Source organism: Centruroides vittatus, unplaced genomic scaffold (assembly GCF_030686945.1).
Source record: "Centruroides vittatus isolate TY-2023 unplaced genomic scaffold, ASM3068694v2 contig_1743, whole genome shotgun sequence".
Lineage (NCBI taxonomy): Eukaryota > Metazoa > Arthropoda > Arachnida > Scorpiones > Buthidae > Centruroides > Centruroides vittatus.
In genome coordinates this window covers 81,830-101,376 of record NW_027121062.1, presented here as the reverse complement: position 1 = coordinate 101,376, position 19,547 = coordinate 81,830, and the positions used below count along the sequence as shown (strand labels likewise).

Genomic DNA, 19,547 nt, shown 5'->3' with positions numbered 1-19,547 from the left:
ATATACTCGTACCAGTGGCGTAACGTAGTGGGGGCGGCAGGGGCGGCCCGTCCCGGGCAGCACTTTTAGGGAGCGGCATTTTTTCACAATAAATAATAATAATATCTTGTAAAAATTTGAACCATTTCATTTCATATTTTTTATCGCACCTACGATTCGGACCGATTGAAATGAGCACGGAATTTTTCATTACTTATTCTGTGACGAAACTGGGAAATCCTCTTTCTTTAAATGAATGTATAATAACGACATCTTGCTCATTGTAGCGACTGACAACACCGTCTGTACTGACTTGTAGGGATTCCCGTATTTTATTTAAGGGGCGAAATTTTCCTCCGCCCCGGGAGGCTGACACCCACGCTACGCCACTGACTCGTACATAAATGAAAATAAATACATCAGTAAAATTCTATAAATAATTTTTTCTTTCCTGTATGTAGGTAGTTATAATACATAAAATTTATATCTTCACACAAATATTACAATAGAGAATAGCTTGTTATTTAAAAGACATTGTTCATTTCTATGGCATTCGTCTTTTCTTTGTTGACGGAGATTCAAATCCTATAACGTCATTTCTGTATTTATAGTTGTATGACAAAACTATTAAAACAATAATATCCAGCATCCCCAGGCCAAAATAAAAAAATAATCTGTAAGACTAGAAAAATAAACATTAGTTTATTACAACAGTATTATAAAGCAAAAATATCTTAAATTTACGCAAATTGTCATTAAAAGAAACTACATTTACTCTTATGATACTTTTTGAATGTTCCTTCTTCATATATTTATACGTTTATAATAATAGTAATAGAAAGAAATAAAGACTTACGTCTTCAGTTAAAAATTTTAATTGCTGAATAATGAGAATTATGAAATTTGCAAACGCCACATTCACGAAAAGAAAAGCTTGAACAATGGATCTCATATTTTCAGGAGCCTTTAGTAACAGAAATGTTGGATTAGGTTAATTGTATATTGATCGAAATTCCAAATTGAAAACATTTAAAAGAATTACTTCTTTATATGCAAATTCTATGATACTAATGGCATATATTATCTCTCCAATTGACAGCAATACGTATTGAGGAATTTGAAGTAAGATGGACAGAGGTTTGCATTCTAATGTATCGTCTTGCCACCAATTCTAACGTAAATAAAAAATACATATATTTTTCTTGTCGAAACTGTTAAAATGTGTAAAATTTGTATTACTAATTCTCCAATTTGATTAATTAGAGTTATTAATTTATAACTCTACTGTCAATGTCCATGCTGAGAAAGTACTTTTTAAATTAAAACAATATAAAAATAACAATAGCACGAATATACGAAATCAATACGATAAAATGCGATAAGCAACGGAACACATGAGCCATCTGCCAGTGGGAATACTTTCCGAGAATGCTTTATAAGAAACTGGTCACTTGTTTAGGTGTTAATCATGCGAAAGAACCCGGAAGACTCATAGTTGTTACATGATCATTGAACTCGTTAGACTACGTATACACGGTTGGTAAAATGTTGCTCTTAAAATTCTCCTTGAAATTTTAATCAGATTTCAAAAATAATAAAAATAAATTTTATGTTGTGTGCTCGATTCCTACCGAAGTCGTAATGAAAGGATATAAATTTTTGTCATCTGTCCACCACTGTAATCAATACATATTTTTAGTCTATTGCAATATACAGAAGATGGTCTGGTAACAAACTGGTTAAAATGACAACCAAGCGCACTGCAAATCCGAAATCAAATTTTTAAAGTGCGGTCTCTCCAAGACAGACCCAGGTTCTGTAGGGATTACGCACCCTCATCAATCGCGCTCTGTACTTCATCACACATCGCACCCATTGAGGGCCTAGTAAGACCGATGATGGGCATTAAAATATACCATGTTTATGCTCACAAAAGAATTTAAAATGGAAAAACAGTACGTATGGCAATATGAATAATTACCTTTGTGGCTGCGACATCGTCATCGGAATAAATAGCCAAAGTGACGTCAGTCGAATTATAGTTTAAAAAAGTATAATTAACATTCGTTTTTATCATAGTACAGTTTATTACGGTTGCGTTAAGATGAAGATCATCTTGGATAATGTTTCCTTTAATCTAATTATGTAAAATTCAAATTTATTTTCTCGTGAAAATTAAATATCTTAAGATTAAATGGATATTGAAATTAATTTCAATTATATAAATACATTTTAAATTTAATGTAATTTATAGAAGTAAATTTTGAAAATTATTATTTTTTCAGTAAGTGATAAAGAACGACGAATGTCCGTGGAAGCAAAAGCATCACGGTGTCAGCCCTTCGTCTAGTGAACCCGGAATCAGATTCAAGCAGTCAAAATTCCCCAGGAAGTTTTAGAGTATCAGAAATATCTCTCTTTCCAGACCTATCCGCCCGGCCTACGTATTGTGGGTTCAAACGTACGTCTTTTCAAACTCACAATAGGTTTGAAAAAACCCTCTTAGATTTGATAAGATAGGAATAATTAAAAAACCAACCATATTTTCTTTTATATGCTGCTAAATATTTTTATAAAGTTTTTGTGTCGTTATTATTACATTTGGAAAGACTTACCTGCGTACCATTCCTTACAGTTGAATTTAAACGGATTCCCAGATGCATTTCATATGGAGTGCTTTTATTTACAAAAATAAGGTTATTTTTGAAATTGCAGTTCGATGAATTTTTCTGAAAAAATTAGAAATTATCAACTGTGTTTTTTAATTTTAATATGTATAAAACATACTCGTTATTGATGTTATTTTTCTATTGGATTGATAAGAGCTTATCTCATCAATTCAACAGCAAGAAGGCAACCCAACACCTGGTCGATCTTTCAAGGAAGAGTGCCCGAATTAATATTACAGTATTGTTTTCAAAGAATTTTAACAAAATTTAAGCAAATTTAATGAATAATTTTTATTTGAAATTTTAGTATTATTTTTTCAGAAAGTTTAAGTCACCGTTTTTTCTTTTGCTGTACAGGTTTTAGTGTAGTATATTTACTGTACAGCAGTGTATTAGCTACTTTTAAAAAGTCAAAATAGCATTTACAAAGGTGATATTTTCTATTCGGGATGCCATCAACGACTGTGGGTAAAAATGAAGCCCCACAAAATATTACACTAGAAATTTAGAGTAAAACGTGCTATTTTGTTTCGTATATCGTGTGCATCATGACGCGCTCTGCCCATTGATGCACGTTGTGAAGTTTATTCGGGAAAACAGTGCCTCGTCGTCGATAAAATATGCCGAAAAAGTTGTGGGTCATCACGTCGTAAATATATTATCACGTTTCACATTCGAATGCTTTACATGTTTTTCTAGTCGCATATAGCAGCGGAACAGATGCGTACCACAACACCGTAATATCCTATTTATTTGTGTCCGCTACAGTCCACGATCTCATCTAATTTAACCAATACCGGAAAGATCTCTTTTGCCACGGATAGGTGGACACCCTGTATGTATTTAAAAAGAATTATAATAATTATAATAAATACAGTTATACGACATTGTTTAGATTAATTATTCAAGAATTGAACATATTTCATCGGTAGTTAACTACATATTTTATTGTATTGAAATAGAAAGATCGTATCAACGAAACCCAGTTATTATGCAAGACTTTTACCTTACCATGCGATCAAGCATCATTTATAGGTTAAAACAATGAAATTTCTACCTGAAACAATAAATTCTATTATGTTCGCTTTAATTGCGTAATTTTGAACAGTTTACTCTGCACTTTAAACAGAGAAAAGCGATTATGTCACCGAGGGAGAATTTGCCGCGAAACTGAATTCTTCTGATTGCAGCAGCACGCTCATACAGCAAGAGCATCAATGCTGAACGACAGTATGGTATTCTCGTGGTATATCTTACGAGGATTTATGCGATTCTGGGCAAATTTCAGAATCTAGAGTACGATATAATTACGATAGTAAGAAGATATCTTACTAGAAGAATAGTCATCAACAACACCACAATAGAAAACTGTCACATCAGATGAATTTACAGGATATGTCCTCAGTCAGCTCTTTCGATAAACACGCAAAAAGGGTATTAAAAAAAATCGAAATTAATCTGATGTAAGTAACAATTAACTTGGCCATTATTTAGCTATTTTAAAAAAATGAATGTTTGAGGCTTGCTTCAGTAAAATATGATAATTAAAAAGTTAATTTTAAGTATTTGAACGCTTAATTTTATCGATAAGCTTTTATAATATTCACGACACACTACTGATAAATAAAAGGTGTGTTCAATAATTGGTTAATACATACGTTGACGTAAATTTGAAGCCTTTGCTTAGAATTTCTCAGCGTTAAATTAAAAAAATGCAGTCGAAGTCGTGGAAAAGTATGTTATTCAATTGGTTTTGTATTTTCTAACCCATAACAATAAAATTTGGATTCGGAGTCATCGAATTTTAGAATTAATAACTTATCGAGTTCGAGTATGTATACTGGGACTCGAAAGACCTTATTTGACAGTGATATCACCGTTGCTATTAGTCAGTTATTTCATGACTATCCAGCGGCATATCGTGAATATTGCTTTAATTACTTTACAATTATTATACCTCTATTGATAACTGAAGAAATCCGGCTGCAGCGAACGCCAATAAAATTAAAATACTGGAGAAAATTATCCGCTGCAAAGTACTAAAATAAAAAATAATTATAAAAAACTAATTAATATTTTAAGGAAAATAATAGTACATTTTTAAATAAATAATCTTACAATAAAAATTGTATTTACATATATACTTTCCTACTTTATACAATTATTCAATATACTGCAAACGTTATTTATACATGACAATACGTACTAGGCTTATTTATAATTTAAGTATGTTTACTTATCCCTAAAATTTTATAATAACTATTGTGATTAACTATATAAATAATATCACAAAGGAGATAGTACTTTCAGTCGTTCGTCAGTTGTTATATCTTATCTAGCAAATATTTTGGTATTGAGCACTATATTGGAACAATTAGAGTTTAAATACAAATGAAAGTTAAAAAATTATATCAAATTCTAGAAGGATATGTACGGAATAATATTCTAAAATAAAATAAAATTTATCTATTATATTTAACAAGAAATGGCGGCCTACGCCAAATTGTTTAGTAATTATTTAGCCCTATATCCCGGAAGAGAATCCTGCAGGTAGTTAAGTATGTGAATCTATTGTTGGGTTAGATGTATTTTTTACATAAAATTCTACCTGATAAGCATTGTTTTTCTTTTTCTGTTCTTTAAATTATAGCAGAATTGCGAAAATCGTTTCTATACAAAAGTTATAATTAAGGAAAACAATGATATATTATGAAAAATAGAATCTTTGACACTTCATGTAAGGTAATATGCACACAGAGAAATAACTTATGCATAGTATACTACAACATAAATTTCATATAATTAAATTAAAGTTTTCAGCCATAAATAAAAATCCCAAATGTATTGATCATTGTTAATTTGTAATAATGTACACAAAACGAAAGATGCTGCTAGCAATTACAGTATTGTTGAGACAAATATACAACTCGTTTACAATAAAACATATAGCTTAATATGAGATTCAGTATTTAACTTTAGAATTAAATTTTGTTGATATTTTCATACGATCAAAAATTTGGTTGCAGTAAACACGAATTTCTGACGTTCAAAAGATATTTCAATTTTTAAACATCAGATTAGTTTGAGGACCGTACGACATAAATATTCCAGATTGATGCCCTAGAGAATAAGAGTACGAGCAGTTCGTATGGAGAAGGATCTTTTCTAGTGTTTTTCAACAAATAAAATACGCAAAATGTTTTATTATGAAAAAAAGCAGTCTTAAATATTTTATTTTCTGTTATTAAAATTAAATTTGATAGGGATAAAAAACAATTAAGTGCCATGGTCATCGTAAAAATTTACTGCTCTCCCTGTCGATGGCACTGAGAACCAATCTCTGCAGTCTGATGAAAATGAAAGATTATTCAAAAGAACAATAAGGATCCAGTGGAAGATTAACGAGCATGTGGCATTGTAACTTTTTGTTTTGGAGATTTAGAAATAGAAGTTCTAGGATATCCAATTCCCGAAATTGGAAAAGGAAAGCGCTTCACGATTTGCAATTAGCAATGCTCGTACGTTTTTATGTAATTACTCTTAATTGACGCTTTATTTGCAATTATGCTAGTGTTATCAACGTGTTTGAATATGCAGTGTTCATACCCGGAATTGATATCACGTAATACTTTGATAATAAAATGGTTAGAATATTTTAAATAATTTATATACCTGTTTAGCAAGTTACACTTATTGCAGATAGGATACACAACGTATTCAAATACAGGAACGGACATTATGCCTATTATCGGCATTAAAATTGAGAGTTGGTCTGGTTCTATCTTGAAGCCTAACTGGGAAAGTTTATGAGAAACTAATTTTAACAATTAGCAAATTATCGCCGATATAAAAGTAATGTTCATTAATAATTTACATAATGGTAAAGAAATCAAATTTGTAAAATATGCCAAAATTTATATGAAAAATTAAATATACATATATATAACTATATATAGGCTATATACAATAATGATAATTTAAATTAAATGTGTTTTTAAAATTGATTTTAGCATTATTATTTACTTTTAAACATGTGTGAAAACATGACTAATTTAGAGTGAATTTATTTTAAAAAATTTGGAATTTCTTTGTTGAATTAATAATTTCAGAGAGTTCCAAATTATTAAGAATCAGAGACCAGTTTCTCGTATGAAAAAATATATTTATAATCTCATTCTGCAATAATTGGAATTGGCACGCTCACCATTGTTGCCAGTTTCTGTAGGCCTTGTTCCTAATGCGTAGCCAAGTAAAGCTGTTTTAAAAACCACTACCAGGCCATTATCTTTCAACAAAGCTTCTTTAAGCTTTTTTGTCGAAAATCTGTTTATTGACTTTCGTTTTAAGATACTCGTTGCTAACAAGAGCAGCGAAATTCGGAAGAGATAAATACGAAATTCAAGATGGCTACAAGGATAGTGTATCTGTAAAATGCTTCAACTGGATTCTACGCGTGTCATCCGCTGCTTTAGTACTATAATGTCTATAAAATCAAACATAATTTTGCGTCATTTTTGAAAAACGTTAGATTTATGTAAAAGCAGTGTTTGGAAACTGCAAAATTTTGGCATTTTTTTAAAACTAAATATTGATGCTTAATTACTTGCTGTAATTACAGCCACCATTAAGCATATAAACGTACAGAAATTTACAGCAACCACTAAGTAGGCCTACATATTTTCAACCTCTCAACATGACCGATCAAATGACCAAGGCATTAAAGTGTCAGCCTACTGTTCTGTCTATTCACTTATTCTAGTTCGTGAATTAGAGTATATTTAAAGGGTGGATGTTTTAAAAAACGGAACAGATATTGTAGAATATATTATTAAACTCTTATTGTTGTACTTTAAATTATATTTATTCGGTAAATCCTACTAGCATTCTTTACTAAAACAGATTTTTAAATTTTTTTTAAAAATGGCGAAACTATTACTTACCACTGTATTTTGTAGTTTCGTCGCTTGTAATATAAAACTCGATCCCTTCAAAATACAATATAAATTTAATATATGATATTAAATGTTTAATGCACAGGTACAATTTCTACATTCTTTAGATTTTTTTCATAAAACTTTTTAAAATAATTACCCTCAGTAACGTAAAAGCAACAATTACAGACGATGTCAATAATATCAACACAACTCGAAGAGTTACTTTCATATCAAAAATTGTTTGAGACTGAAATACGTATATAATGTTTGAATAATTAAGGATTGGAGCTTCACAATTTAGGAAAGAATATAACTTACATCGAATTCATCATCCGCGTAATCCAACCAATGGTTTTTGATAACCACTTTCCTCAACTTAATTTTCCTTGCAACTGCATGCTACGGAAGAAAAGAAGAGTTCAAACATTATGGCAAATTATAAATTGATTTCAATAGATATTTTAATTTCAGTTAAAATGGCAGACGATATTTTTACAATATTAACAAAAATAGAAGAAACTTTAATCATCGCTGCACGTTTTAACTGTTTTACATATGTTTTTAGAAGTGTAGCCTGTAATAAAAGGTCATCTTTGCGAAGGAAGACTTCTTTGTTCCTTTATTAGTTGACATGACGTTGACATGTTGGTTTCTTTTATAATTTTTTAAATTGAAAAGTACTTTTATAATATGCTCTACTTTCAATACGAATAATCAAATTATATCAATTTTATCTGATTAAATTGATATAAATTTCACTTTTGTAGAATCAGTTCAAAGTATCCGATAAAGAAGTGATGCATCATATTAGTATTGTTTCCCATATTACAGGACACATCACTTCTAAAAAATATTACCCACCTGTGGCCGAGTGGACCTCTAGTATTTAGTATGCCCTGTTTACAATGATATCTTTCGATTGTCTGCAAATTCGATTGTCTGCAAATTCTTTATCTTTAATGATCCTTGGTATGATCCGATGCTATTAAATTGATATTTTTGGGATAATTTATTTAGTTTTATGTTTATAAATGGAACTTTTTAATATTCAAAAGGAACAGTATTGTAATAATGTAAAATGCGTTGGAATGCAAAGTGGAAGTTCCTGTATAGTTATTCGGGGTCTCCTGCGAGCTTTCCATATCTGGTCTCGAATTACATTTACCTAACTCCGTTCTCGAAATTAAGGAAGAACAGACAAACGGACGACTGTGGGAGTTTGTCTACAATTTTTTTTTTTTCAAATTGCACCTGAATTAATTGCAATATAATTAATTTTAATTACTTCAACAAAAGAAAATATACTTACCATTATGCACTTGATTCCATTCAGCAATACACTTCCAGAAATGGGATTAATTTTATAAGTGGGATATCCAATTAGAAAAATTACTGTAAACGAAATTTCAATAAATTCTTCTTATTATTTATTCTTTTTATTTTAGTTTCAGACTCAAAATTTGATAAAGAAGAAAGACTTTTAAATTGATTCGTCAGCTGGTGAAAATCCTCTACAGCAGGGGTCATCAAACTTTTTTCACAGCGGGCCACATAACTGAGAGAATGACGAGCACGGGCCGCATAACTATTTTGTTCAATACAGTATATTAAATACACAAAAAATAAAGACAACCAACATATTTATTTACCAATACATAAACACAGTTTCTGCAGCAAGCTCGTAATCGCTTTCCTTAGAAACTTCATTACAGGTATAATTAAAGTTGCCTTACTCAGACCTGTCTAGAGCCCGTTCTCGTGGACGTATTTTGATGAAACTTGGTATATATGTTATATGGGCTATGGGGAAAAGGGAAATGCAAAAAAATATTTAGTTCGAATTTTTACCACTAGGTGAAAAATGGCGCATGAAGAACAAGAAACACAAAATGAAAACACGCAAAAGATTTTTGTTCACAACATTTGTTCAGTGTGCAATCCATTTGCATCAATTACATGTTCAAAACGCCTTACAGCGGTCCATATAACATATACAAGTTTAACATATAACATATACAAGTCCACATAACATATACTGTATAGCAAGTTTCATCAAAATACGTCCACGAGAACGGGTTCTAGACAGGTCTGAGTAGGGCAATTTTGATTATAACCACCCCGTACTTACACAAAAAGCGTTCTGATATCCAAAGTTTCAAAAAGTCGCCGAATTTTTTATTTCATCAATTTTCCTAAAAATTATATTACTTTCAGATGCTAGCTAATTTTTAATACAGTGCGACAGCAGGCCGGATGAACTGACCTCGCGGTTCGGATCAGGCCCGCGAGCCGTAGTTTGGTGACTCCTGTTCTACAGTTTATAGACAAAAACATTGCACTAGTATTTATTTTGCTTCTACGTGTAAGCTAAATACAATGGCATCAAAATATAGGTGATCCATAATGGGCTATTCGATTGCGTGCATACTCAACTTCTTGTGGGGGAAATCCTATCGTGGCTTCTATTAAAGATAGTGCTACAATTTAATTTATAAAGTTATAGAGAGTATCGAGATCATTATCAAATGTTTGATGTGTAGGCAAAACATTCAAAGCGCGAGTGGCTTGACGTCGTCAAAATTAGATTGTAGAAACTGTGAGTCTTCCTCAAACATACAGAGAAGGCTCACACAGATTTACTTTGTTTTAAAATAATATTCTTATAAATTATGCTCCTAGAGTCTCTTTCTTTATACAGTTAACGCAGCCTTAAGCGTATGAAACCACGCAGAAAAGCTTCACAGTTTTCCCACCCATTTTTGACTGTGTCCATTTGACTATTTTGACAAAAGAAAAAAAATGCTTTTTACTAATTTTAAGATGCTCTTAACTGTAATTTATACTGTGTCAGTATTTTTCATGGACATGGAGGTAGAATTTGGCTACATAGGAAGAGGAAGTCCAGGGCCAGGTAATAGCCCACAACCTATTACCTATACTTACGTACAGTACATTTGTATTTAGTTAATATTTAGTAGAAACAATGTATAGCTTGCTGGAATATTTTTATCTAAACTCTATGTATTTTATCTTTTGACGGAAAATGCAGTCAACGCCTTTTTAAATTATAATTAAGAAAAATTAGATTAATCTCAAGCTATGATTAATTAACTTACCTAAAGTCAGTATAAGTATAATTAAATTAAAACCAAAAGCTAAAGGATAGCACGTCGACTCTCCAAAGCAATGAATCTTGGCTAAATGAAAAGATATGAAAGAATTTATTATTACTATTACTATATTTTAATTTCCTCGAAGAATAAGTTTGTTTAGTAAGAAATGACTAGTGTTGTATGCTAGTTTCCAGTGTTATTATCGTATTATCCGTGTGCCAGGCATTACTTGAGCTTTTGAGGAGTGGGGATTGAGAGAGGGTGATAAAAGCAAGGGTGTTGGTAAGTAAAACTTTCATTTGTTGACCCGAATATTTATAACAACAAAACGCAAAATAAAAAAAAAAAATTGCCCGAGCTTAACTTAAGAGCGGGTAAGATTTAGGGGTACTAAGGTGGGACTCACAGTTCTTTTCCTAGGGTGACAAAGAATATTCTTATCAAAGTTGACGCGGATACTTGAACGTTGTAGAAGAAATCTGTCGTGCATGCATACATACAGTGCTTAGTCTGAATTTTGTGTGTATAGATATACTGGGGAATAGCATACAATCATTACTTAATAAATAAGAATTAATCATCTTTGTGAAAAATGAAATAACACAGAAAGAATTAGAAAGTTAAATGGAGTTAAAAGAATTATTACACTGTTCTGCATCAGCCTCCTCCCGTGAAAGAAAATGCGATATTTTTATTATATCATAGTGTGCTGAATATGAATCTGAAATCCGAAATGGATTCTCTTAAATCAGGTGCTACATCTTAATACACTACAGGTGTCAGTTGGCAGATGCCAGATCTGATTTGTGATTTGGATCTTTCAAAAAGAAGGGCTCAACTATTGCATTGCGTCTCAAGCAGTAGATGCTTCCTGTTACAGAGAAAGTGAATCAGGTAATGCGAAATTTTTTCAATGGAAGACAATCTCGTTTTTTTTTTTTGCATCGATATACCGCATTTGTTGGAGGAGCTTCAGTTGCTCCAACAAATGCGGTATCTCTTTATGGACTCAGGATCTCAAATCCAGGATCTCTTTACGGACATCAAAGTTCAGGCTTAAACGAGTTTTGCTTCACAATGGCAACAAATATTAATCCCTTTCGTTTGTTTATGATCTTCACATGAAAAAAACTTAGTGAAATATGAAGGTATTCCGTGCACTGATCTCAAAGTGGTTTCAACGCTATCAGATCTTCAAAGAGGATACACTAAATTCTGCTGGTTTTTTATGTGAATGGGACAATCGATCAAGTTCTTTTTATTAGTCAATACTTGGTAAGAAGAATATTGCTTTTCCCGCACAGATGGGAAAACTAAAATCCTCATACCTCTTCGTATCAAGATCTGTTTGGTAAAAAACATTGTGAAAGATAAGGACAAAAAAGAAGACTACTTTCGTGAAGCAAAGGTTTTGTAATCTGATGAAGGAAATTTCTGTTATTTCAAAATAAGACAGCGTTTGAAGGATCTTCGCTTTGAAGGTATATCGAAAGGTGGAACGAGAACATATTAGCGGATTACTGCTGAAATCCAGAGCGAGAGAATTCAGAAGAAGAATAGAAAAGGAAGAATGCGTGTCATTAAGTGTTTCATTTTTGAAATGTATAGAATTATAAAAAGGGAATAATTAACATACATTTATTACATAGCCAATTAGCTAATAAATATGATATTTTGAACAAAAATGTTTTCCTTCAAAAACATCATTTCTTTTAAAAATGGTGGGTGTTAGATTAATTCTGTTGTCAGATTCGTATTCGGTACCATTGAAACTATAAAAATGAGTGAAAATGTTTGACGGAAGGGGAAATAATTTTTTCACAGAACACTGCTAAAGTTTATGATTTAATTCTTATTTATTTTATTACTTAAAGTACACACTTTTACCTCTAAAAATAGGCACTAGAATCATCGATAGCATCGACCCAAATCTCAAGGAGATAGAAAAATGAGAAAAAAATCTGCGTAATTCTATTTTCTGTAAATTATATACAAACTATAATGGTTATAATTATTAATGGAATAAAAATTGAGTTAATTTTTAGTATCTATAAACAATTTATTTATATAACTTGCACGAAATTGTGTATTTAAAAAAATATATAATTTATTTAAGAAATTATCTAAAAAGTAGTGTGGATATAAAGTAAAACATTATTTATTATTTGTACATTTTTTTATCTTTTTTTATATCATATCCAGGTACACTTTACGTAAAACTGGGGGCATAATGTCTTATAAAACGGTTTCGATCCAGCCAAGGACGTAGCCAGTTTTTTCTTAAACGGACTAAGTCATTAGTCTGCTTATACTCCATTATGTTAGATCCGCATCACGTGACTTTGATAGTCTGGACCGCACTTTAAATGTTCTTCCTCAGCTTATTTAATATGCGATATATGCATATTTGATAGAGGAAAAGAATAGCGATCGGTCAAAACATGTCCCCCCCCAATTATTGGACTCAGTGGATCTTGAAGCATGAAGAAATGCAAATGTGAAAGGTCGAACCCACCGGAATTAAACCGGTAATGATACATCGTTTTATCGCTGGCTTCCCACGGAAAAAAAAGATGAATCAGAAGGAACAACATAAAAAAAATGTTGATTGGTGAAACGGAGAAACGTGACCGAGACGATAAAAGGGGGACGAAAGGGGAAAAAGGGGTCGGTTACGTAGTGTCGTTGAGACTGTGTGTGGGTGTGCGCCGAAGTCCGAAGAAAACCCGACCGAAATTAAAGGACCATTTCGTCCTAGAGGAAACCGACCCGGATCTCGAGGTATGACCCCATTTCATGTAAACTCCGCGTATGTTTACATACGCGGAGGATTACATGGAGGATTAAACTCCATGTAATCCTCCGCGGATCCGAGCTTAGGCGACAGTCGCCCGCCTCTTTTTTTTAATTGTAACGTTAGCCTAAATAAATTGTTGTTGTTATTATCCGTTGGTTATGTCTTTTATTCGGGTATCGTCACCGCCGCTCTATCGTCGTACCCATCCACTTCCTCCACTCGCGTAACGCGTAACCCATCCGAACCGCCATCTTGACGTGGGCAGGTCTAACGGACCTGTTAGCCGAGAAAAAAGAGGAACGAGACTCCGTCCACCACCCGGCACCCACACAAAAATATGTGAGGATTTTCTCTATATGTGTGGATTTTAGTGTGTGTATGTGGGTGGCTCGATTTTTTCATCCGCTATGTAACTTAATTTCTCCTGTGTTTTTTGTTGAAAATTTCAGAAATTTGGTAGGGGGTTTGTCTATTTAGGGCACTCATGCTATTAAAATTTGGTAGTTAAAAATCGAAGGAGTGGGAAGATAAACGGGAGTTCTGTGTCGTATCTCGTGGAGGATAGGATTTAATGACAATTATCCTCGTTATTAGCATATATATATAGGCCATATATATATATATATATATATATATTTATTTATTTATTTTAAATAAGATTTATCTCTACCCTCAAAATTAGTCTTTTACCTATTTTATAATAATTTTAAGAAAATTTAAACGCATTTGTAAAATAATTAGTACAAGGAAAAATAAATTCTATGCGATTTAAAAGCATACATACATGACTATTTGCTGCGACATCTTTAATAATAAATGAATATTTCATGAGTACTTAATAGTATTATTGATAGAGCGAAATAAGCAATAAGTAGACGTACTTCGACTTACGACATACGACCGTTTTAACAGCCTTATTCATTTGATTGCAAGTCCAACGTAATATACGCAAGCGAATACACATTGTCAGATGAAATGTAACATGATCGTTTTAGAAAAGTGTTATAGTTTTGTAATGAATTTTTAATCTAAGATAATTATAAACAATAATCAATGTTAATTATACAGGTTATAGTACAGTAATGCCTACACAGTACACAGCTTTGTTGGTTTTAACTATATGCACTTCTGTTTGGCGAAACGGCTAGGCCCACAAGAATCTTATGGCAGGGATGGCCAACAAGTCGATTGCTGAAGGTATGGCAGGTTAAAACGCAAGGAACACGACAGAATTTTAATTAAAATATTAAATATCACGTGACTTCCGGTCTCGACTAGAAGTTCGTATATTAATCGGGACTTCCGGCCTTAAGTTTTCTGGAGTAGTCTGAATTTTAATCTATGTAACTTCGTTCTCGAGGTACGCGAAGGACGGACAGTCAAAAGATAGACGATAGTGGAAATGTGTAGGTCTACAATTTCAAAGCTGCAGCCCAATTAAATTCGTGACTTTCATCGAGAAATTTTTTTTAATTACTTGCCCATTGGCAAGTAGTAAAAAGAAAATTCAAGTAGGTTACTCTCCATAAGATAACGTGTGGCGCTCTGTGTCAAAGGTCTTTGCTAGGTTTTTATAGTAATTGTTTAGTTATATCTTAAGATATTTCAGTTAAGTGCAAACTGAGTAAACCAAACAAGAGAAAAATTTGCGATTTGTGTGACGAAAAGAAAGAAAATTCTTTTTTATTAGGATGAAATAGAAATGGTGTCGTTTGATTTATGTTTTTAGCGCATTTACCAAAAACAGATGATCTCTAATGTTAATTACTGCACAATAATTAAGTATAACTATGTTCTGTAGTATAATTTTATTAAAATTATTAAGCTTTTATAGAAGAATGGCGATGTGAAGTAGATCATTGGTGCTTTTAACTTATCTAGGTTAATCATACTTTAATATAAGTCGGCCAGGACTGCTTTAAGAGAAAACCATCGTATGTCGAGGGATCGTAAATCGAAGTATATTAGTATTTAACAAATGTATAAATGAAAAAGGACCTGATTTGTTTGAAACTGATCTCCTCCAAACACACGGAGACAAGGTTGTACTGCTCCTATTCCAATACATATTACTATTAAACTAACCATAGTCGTCAATCTAAATACAAAGATAAAACAGCTTTTATATAAATTTTACTAATATTTTGCATATATTTTAAAAACAAGAATCAGATAATTGAAGAATATGTCACATGAGAATATGTCATATAAGAATATATCACACGAATATTATAATTTATAAATTCAAATTTTAAATGAAAATACGATAAAATGTTTTCTTTAATACACGAATTATTACGGTACATTGACAAGAACTTGAATTATTGTAAACCTTTTCTGGCATTTTTAAGTACGATAATACAGATTAGAATAAATTCATAAGTTACCTCATTGGAAGAAAATTTGGGACAGAAGCCATAGTGAGGATTAGGCATCCAAATATTGTTAAAATTAACATGTAACTTATTGTTCTACAAATAAAAATATACAATTAATACTATCTCTACTACTAATTAATACTACGGTTATATGTTATGAATTGTTATAAAACAAACGAATTTTTCTGATAATTTAACTAATTGAAGTTTTATTCTCACCTGAATTTTCCTAACACATTGTCAGCCAGTATTGCACCTAATATGCTTACAAAAAATGTCGCCATAGAAAGAGCGTGATATATATTAATTGCTTCGTTATCGTCGTACAAAAGTTCTTGGGTAAGATATAAAATAAGAATGTCTAAAATATTTGAAAAAAATTAAAATTAATATTATTTGTTTCTGCAATTAAATTATTTCTAACACCCATTAATATGCACGAAATTACCTGTCACTTGATTGACTACAGAGAAATTCCGAATTACACAAACTCTGTTACTGTAAAATTTATTTACATTTAAACGTAGTCAATTTACATTTAAATTCAACTACTTATTTGTATTCTCTGAACGGAAAGAGGTCCACTCCACACGTGCTGCTTCCTCTGAATAAAATCCAACTACAACGTCGTCATTTTAAACAAGTTCACTTAATTTCTTGCACTCATAAATCTCAATACTATTTTAAATTCGCTAAAACCCGTTTATTTCATGACCTGTTTAACACTCACTAAACATTTAATTCTACTTTTCCTACTTTTTATTAACATTTCATGTATGATTGGCCGGTGGAATATTGAAGAGCATTGCACCTGTCTGTGGTAGATGATCGCGTGTTGGAAACTGACCAGCGGACTGGAACGTGTAGTTCACCGGGCTTTATTCACGTACTTAACATCTAGATACAACCACTTTCCAGGTTAAGGCCTTTCGGAATGAATTCACCCTGATTTTCCAAGTTTTGTTTTGCCTTTCACAGCGATCCAAGTTTTTCACTTCTTTTCCATTTATCAAAATCTACTTCCAGAAGAATACTCCAATTAGCCAATTTTTTATAAATTAGTTACTACTAAGGTAACCAGCATTATGCTTTATGTTTTTAAACACGATGCTGTATTGTGTTTTATAAAAATAGTTAAGAAATTCGACAAAATTTAATTTAGTTTTAATTTAATGTATATTGCATCACATAAAGAAGATAATACATTGCCTCACTTATAAACATTGCACCATAATGCAGCAGAGGTGTTTAAAACTGTTTTATATGCATAAAGACTTGTGAATACAAATTTTGACAAACTTGCTAATTTGATAAATTCTTCCATTTCTTTATCTTTAGTATATCTTTAGTAGTCTACCGAATATCATATATTTCCTCTTACTAGTGGATTTTGTTTGACTCGCTAATTTCGAGGCTGTCAACAAATCCGAGTTGTATTCACGTAATTGAGTTAGTTCAGATGGGATTGACTACAAAATGGAAAACTCCAGATTATTGGTCATGGAACGTTACCTTTCTAATATTTTAGTACGTTTTTAGGCATAATACATAACAGAGCTTGCAGAAAGACTCTAAACTAAATCGGTTTTTGGGTCTCCTGGAACAAATGTTCATATTATGCTGAACATACTACATTACGCATTTTATACTACAGGTAGGCCTCCTACAACGCGGTAGATACGTTCCTTGAAAATACCGCGTTGTGGGAAATCGCGTTATAGGAGACACCAACTTAATACAAAAACTGGGATTCAGTTCTAAAAAGAGAAAAACCTTTTAAGGTGTAACATTTTCATCCTTTTTTAAATTTATGTACATAAAAAGCTTAAATAAAATTCAACATCATATAAAAAAATTATGATTTCAAGTCAAAATCAAAAAGAAACAATGTTGTGCTCAAATTCAGTCCTCATCGTCACTTATAGTTGTTCGAGAATGTTTGACTGGCCTTATTTCAAGATCTGAGCTTGTTCCATCAAGTTCCACTGCACTTATGTGATCCGTTGAGATTTTTCTATTATGTGAAAGATAATTCGTTTCTAAATACCCTAAACCGCGTTGTAAAAGTACCGCGTTGTAAGAAAATTTTCGCATTTTTCCAACCGCATTGGAGCGAAAACGCGTTGTAAAGGTACTGCGTTGTAGGAGGCCTACCTGTATTTGCAAACACATTATGCTTTATTACGATTTTGTGACTACACTGATTTCAGTACAAAGGTATTCGTATGTTAAAAAGTAATTTCCATACCTAAAATGCCAAATTATGCTTTTCATGCTTAATGATAACATTAATTACCACAATATTTCCTTTGTTGGCTTAACTTTTTACTCTTGATCAACGTGCCCTTGGAAGATCGACAGCGAGTCACTTTCAGAAAGTACCACGATAAAAACGTTCAACTTAGAGGGAACGAAATACAGTTATATAGGGAGATTATCGATTAACGTATAAAATAACTCTCACCGCAATTTTATAACGTAAGAAAATTGATAAAACAACTTACTTAATAATGAAATATAGAAAAAGTAAACTCCAAACGGAAGCAGCAAAATGAACAATGCGGCCTTTGGATATGGAAGCTTTTCCTGAAAAGAAAAACCTATTTGATTAAATAATTATGAAATACAGAAAAAGTATAATGTACTGTACAGACGAAGTTTGAAAACATTGCGACAAATTATAACTGTTACTTTGTTTTATGTACTTACTCGAACTGAAGACGTTCTTTGAGAAGAAAGTAACGGAGTAGCTACAAAAAGTTCAGATTAAATAAAAATATAAATCGATTAAAAATACCAAAATATTGATGTACTTTTATCCACATTTTCATCGCTGAACGAAGTCATCATTCGAAATGAAAACTGTTTTCGTGCTTTATCGTATTTATCGAGTGTGAAAGTTTTATTCAAATGATGACGTACCGATAACTGAAATCAATAAAAATGCTATTTTAAATTCAGTTATTTATCTTATCACAAAAAATATAATATAAATCTTCTGTTCTGATGGACTATTTTTTCACAAATGTATTTTAATTACTCAATTATAAAGAGCATAATATTATTTGCCTTTCGGAACGTTTAAAATGCTCTTGTTCTACAATAGTTATTGTTATATTGTTTTATGTATTTATATAATTACAATAGAAAAGTTTAACCTTATTCTATCTAGAACGAGGTTATGTCACTAACGATAAACTGCAAGGTTTATCTATAATGTATTAATTTTTTGTAATAAATGGATTAATCGATTATTAAAAATAGAACTGTAATCATATTGATTTTCGCTTTGGACAGAAGAAATAACAAAGTTAAAAAATTGAATATATATTCATTTATTTCTTATTTTATACCTATGTTTAGTGTATGGAAGTTTTCGTCACGCAATAAAAACATTAAGACATATTAATGAGTATAGCAGTTTTGGCGTAAAGCGCTAATGTCATTTTTCTACGTCAAAATTCTTGTAATGGATTAATGTGGAGTCATTATGTTTTATTTTAAACTTAGCAAAACTTCAAAAGAAACCTTGCAACAGTTGAAACAAGCCTACCAATATAAGATCCCGGGTTATACAGGGTTGTTTGAATGTTTTTGATGGTTTCATGAAAATAAAACGTTAATTGAAAAAAAAGTTCGTCGACAATGCTTACTTTTTTCTGGTTAGAGATCGTCGT

General features: G+C 31.6%; 1 protein-coding gene across 1 annotated transcript; it reads right to left on the bottom strand.

Moving 5' to 3' along the window:
• Positions 1-406: 406 nt before the first annotated feature.
• LOC136969159 (peptide transporter family 1-like) lies at positions 407-18,764 on the bottom strand. The gene is made up of 18 exons (XM_067263255.1): positions 18,684-18,764; positions 18,580-18,620; positions 18,375-18,456; positions 16,090-16,231; positions 15,880-15,963; positions 15,491-15,590; positions 12,583-12,673; positions 10,699-10,779; positions 8,892-8,974; positions 7,901-7,981; positions 7,740-7,829; positions 7,589-7,633; positions 6,321-6,442; positions 4,606-4,687; positions 2,595-2,708; positions 1,022-1,150; positions 836-943; positions 407-661 (listed from the first exon to the last, which is right to left on the bottom strand). Exons 1-18 carry the CDS (start codon positions 18,718-18,720, stop codon positions 524-526), a joined length of 1,650 nt encoding a protein of 549 aa, XP_067119356.1. The 5' UTR covers positions 18,721-18,764; the 3' UTR covers positions 407-523.
• Between the last annotated feature and the right edge of the window lie 783 nt (positions 18,765-19,547).

Excerpts from the sequence above, each read along its gene's own strand:
- LOC136969159 (XM_067263255.1), bottom strand. The coding sequence starts at position 18,720 with ATGATGACTTCGTTCAGCGATGAAAATGTGGATAAAA. Across the intron at positions 1,151-2,594 it reads CTGTAAGGAATGGTACGCAG|AATTGGTGGCAAGACGATAC; the intron begins GTAAGTCTTTCC and ends TATTTACGTTAG. Across the intron at positions 662-835 it reads TAAAATTTTTAACTGAAGAC|TCTTACAGATTATTTTTTTA; the intron begins GTAAGTCTTTAT and ends TTATTTTTCTAG.